Consider the following 3,015-nt stretch of genomic DNA (forward strand, 5'->3'; position numbering starts at 1 on the left):
AATTAATTCTTAATCGTAGATAATGGACGGGGTATGAGTTTATTATTTTCGGGGAGAGGGGGCGGGAGTTGGGTTTTTGTCTTAGTTCCAAAGACTTTGTGCGTGTTACTATCAGTGCGACCAATTTGGCATGGCTGCAGAAATTGTCAACCTGACAGGTCATCCTCAAATGACTGAGTCAGTGTTTTAACTGCATAGAAAAGGATACTGGAAAAATAACAGCACTTTTATCAAAAACGTGTGTTCTCCAACATACAACTACAGCTAAGGAAAAAGTATGGAACATAATTTATTTTCTCAAATTTTACTATGCATTATGAAAGTAATAAACGAACTTTAACACGCGTTACATGCGACACATATTAATAAATAAATATGTGGCCATTTAAATATTGCATTTTACAGTTTTACCTGAGTTATGGATTATCCTCTGCAGTTTTGGGTATAGAAACGCTCTCTCCCTCTCCACTTCCCATCTTATACCCTGACAGAAGTTTGAAATTTCCGGGCTCATACTGGGGGCTGCGATTGGCCCAGTAGGAGCTTACCTACATGCAAATGAAGCAACGCAACTTTGTTGCCTCGGATCCAGAGCGTGAGGAGGAGGACCGGGAATACATTCATGTTCCCAGAGCTCTAGAAAAAACACCTCGAAGTCCTTCAGTGTTAAAACGCGACAATTAAACCCACAAGGGGGTTTAAAGCGAAAAAAAAAAAAGCGGACAAAAGAATCTTTGGTCATTTTTTACGCGACAGTTGTGTAGAAAGCAATCACGGAATCCAACGGGACAAACCGATTCAGTCAATATACTTCGATACTGTTATGAAGCGAGAATGAGTAGCACAGACGACAGCGGGAGCAAGTGCCCGTCGGGCCCCGTTTCCAGCTTTACCATTCAGTCCATTTTGGGCACGTCGTCTGATGAGCCGCGCTCCGGAGCCAAGGAGCTGTCCAAGGGGCCGTCGCCGTCGCGGAGGCGCTCGCTGTCGGTGTCCTCCGAGGAGGAGTGCAGCGGAGGGGAGGACTCAGCGGACTGCTTCTGCTCCGACACGGGTCAAAGCGAGCCGTGCGCGCAGCACCAAGCCCACAACTTCTCCTGTTTAGGTCAGAAATCTATTATTATTATTATTACTAATTAATTTAATTATTTAGCTTTTATTCTAAATGTTATTTACCGTTCAGATCTTATTTAATCAATTTACATTTCAAGACTGCATTCGCGTGCAGCCCATCCACATCCACTCGTGTATGCGCACAAGCGCAGAGGCAGCGGTGAAAGTTGAAGTACGGATAAAATAGCCCTATGTCTTACCTCTAATTTCAAATTTAATTGAGCCCACTAATTGATGAAACATGCTTACAAAATGGCTGCACCAGGCCCTACACACACCGTCAATTGAGCGTTAAATACAGCGGAATTTAATTAATAGCTTACTGTAGTTGAACCGCGCACGCTCAACAGTCATGTTTATTAAAAAAAAAAAAAGTCGTTGTGTGGCTCTCATTTAGTTTAGGTCAAACTGACTCAATCTTGTGTCTAAAAATGTCAGTGGCTCTTTTAAAAGCACTGCTAAACCGTTCACGAATGGTTCTTATCATGCACTCCTCTTGCTGCGATCAGGTGCCGCTAAAGGTCTTCTGTCTGGGAATGACGGACTCGCACGGCGGCCGCACCTGTCCCAGCCTCTGCTGCAGGATTACAAGAAGGAGCAGGACAGACCGTGCCATCAGATGTCGCCTCTGTCGGAGGAGAGACAGGCGGACGGGGCGGACAAGCACGGCAACTCGGCCAAGAAGAAGACGCGCACGGTGTTTTCCCGGAGCCAGGTGTACCAGCTGGAGTCCACTTTCGATATGAAGCGCTACCTGAGCAGCTCGGAGCGGGCCTGCTTGGCATCCAGCCTGCAGCTAACGGAGACTCAGGTCAAGACGTGGTTTCAGAACAGGAGGAACAAGTGGAAAAGGCAGCTCTCCGCCGAGCTGGAGGCGGCCAACATGGCCCACGCCTCCGCACAGACACTAGTGGGGATGCCGCTGGTTTTCAGAGATAACAACCTCCTGCGCGTCCCCGTCCCCCGGTCCATCGCCTTCCCGACGCCCCTGTATTACCCGGGGAGCAACCTGCCAGGGTTACCTTTATACAACCTGTACAACAAAATAGAGTACTGATAAACTGTTTTCTATGTTTACCACTGCAGTCCACGTAAAAAGACGCAATTCAAACAATACAACATTTATATAAATGTCTCCATAACCCCATGTATATTAACTGTATCACTTTATTTGTTGGGAAAAAACTGTAAGTTACAAGAGAAAGCAAACAAGCTTCCCTGTACATACAAAATACACCATGTGTATTACTAATAATGATAACCACAAATTTGTACCTTTTTTATTTTTATTATCTTTTACTGTTACAATATTGGATTTAAGACTTGGATGACTTGGATTTGAAAGGATCTGCTTTTACACTTTTATTTATAACTGATCATTTTATTTCACCAAAGGACCAAAACGACATAATTCTTCCATATGAGGAAATATATCATTCTTTTTTTTTAATGTAATTTAGACCCTCAGTTATAACCACACTCAATAAATTTTTCTATTTCAGTGACAATTGGGATTGCTTGGTTTTATTACATAGGAATTGTATTTACTTTCTATTTCTTGCATTTTCAAATTTAATTTGGACATTTTACTTTTAGACAAAGGAAACCAAAAAAAAAAAAAGCAAAAATAAATAAAAAATAAATAAAATTAATAATAATAATATTTTCCAATTACCACAAAGTTTATCATTAAAACAATACAATGAGATAATTTCTTGGTTTTATTACATGGATTTTTTATTATATATATTTTTTTTACATTTAATAGGGTTAATTTGCTTTTCAACACTCAAAGCAAATGCAAACAAAAATATATATATTTAATGTTACATTTTCTGTCTTCTCATGAGCAAAAGGTAGAAAGTAAAGATCCCACGTACAAACCTCTTCTGGGTGAAATGT

General features: G+C 41.4%; 1 protein-coding gene across 1 annotated transcript; it reads left to right on the top strand.

Annotated features, from left to right (window-relative positions):
- The first annotated feature begins 454 nt into the window (after positions 1-454).
- On the top strand, positions 455-2,609 carry hmx2 (H6 family homeobox 2). The gene is made up of 2 exons (XM_047352144.1): positions 455-1,105; positions 1,623-2,609. The coding sequence occupies exons 1-2, from the start codon at positions 835-837 to the stop codon at positions 2,168-2,170; spliced, it is 819 nt and encodes a 272-aa protein (XP_047208100.1). The 5' UTR covers positions 455-834; the 3' UTR covers positions 2,171-2,609.
- Positions 2,610-3,015: the final 406 nt, after the last annotated feature.

The sequence above is a fragment of the Girardinichthys multiradiatus genome, chromosome 22 (genome assembly GCF_021462225.1).
Source record: "Girardinichthys multiradiatus isolate DD_20200921_A chromosome 22, DD_fGirMul_XY1, whole genome shotgun sequence".
In the NCBI taxonomy this organism is placed as follows: Eukaryota; Metazoa; Chordata; class Actinopteri; order Cyprinodontiformes; family Goodeidae; genus Girardinichthys; species Girardinichthys multiradiatus.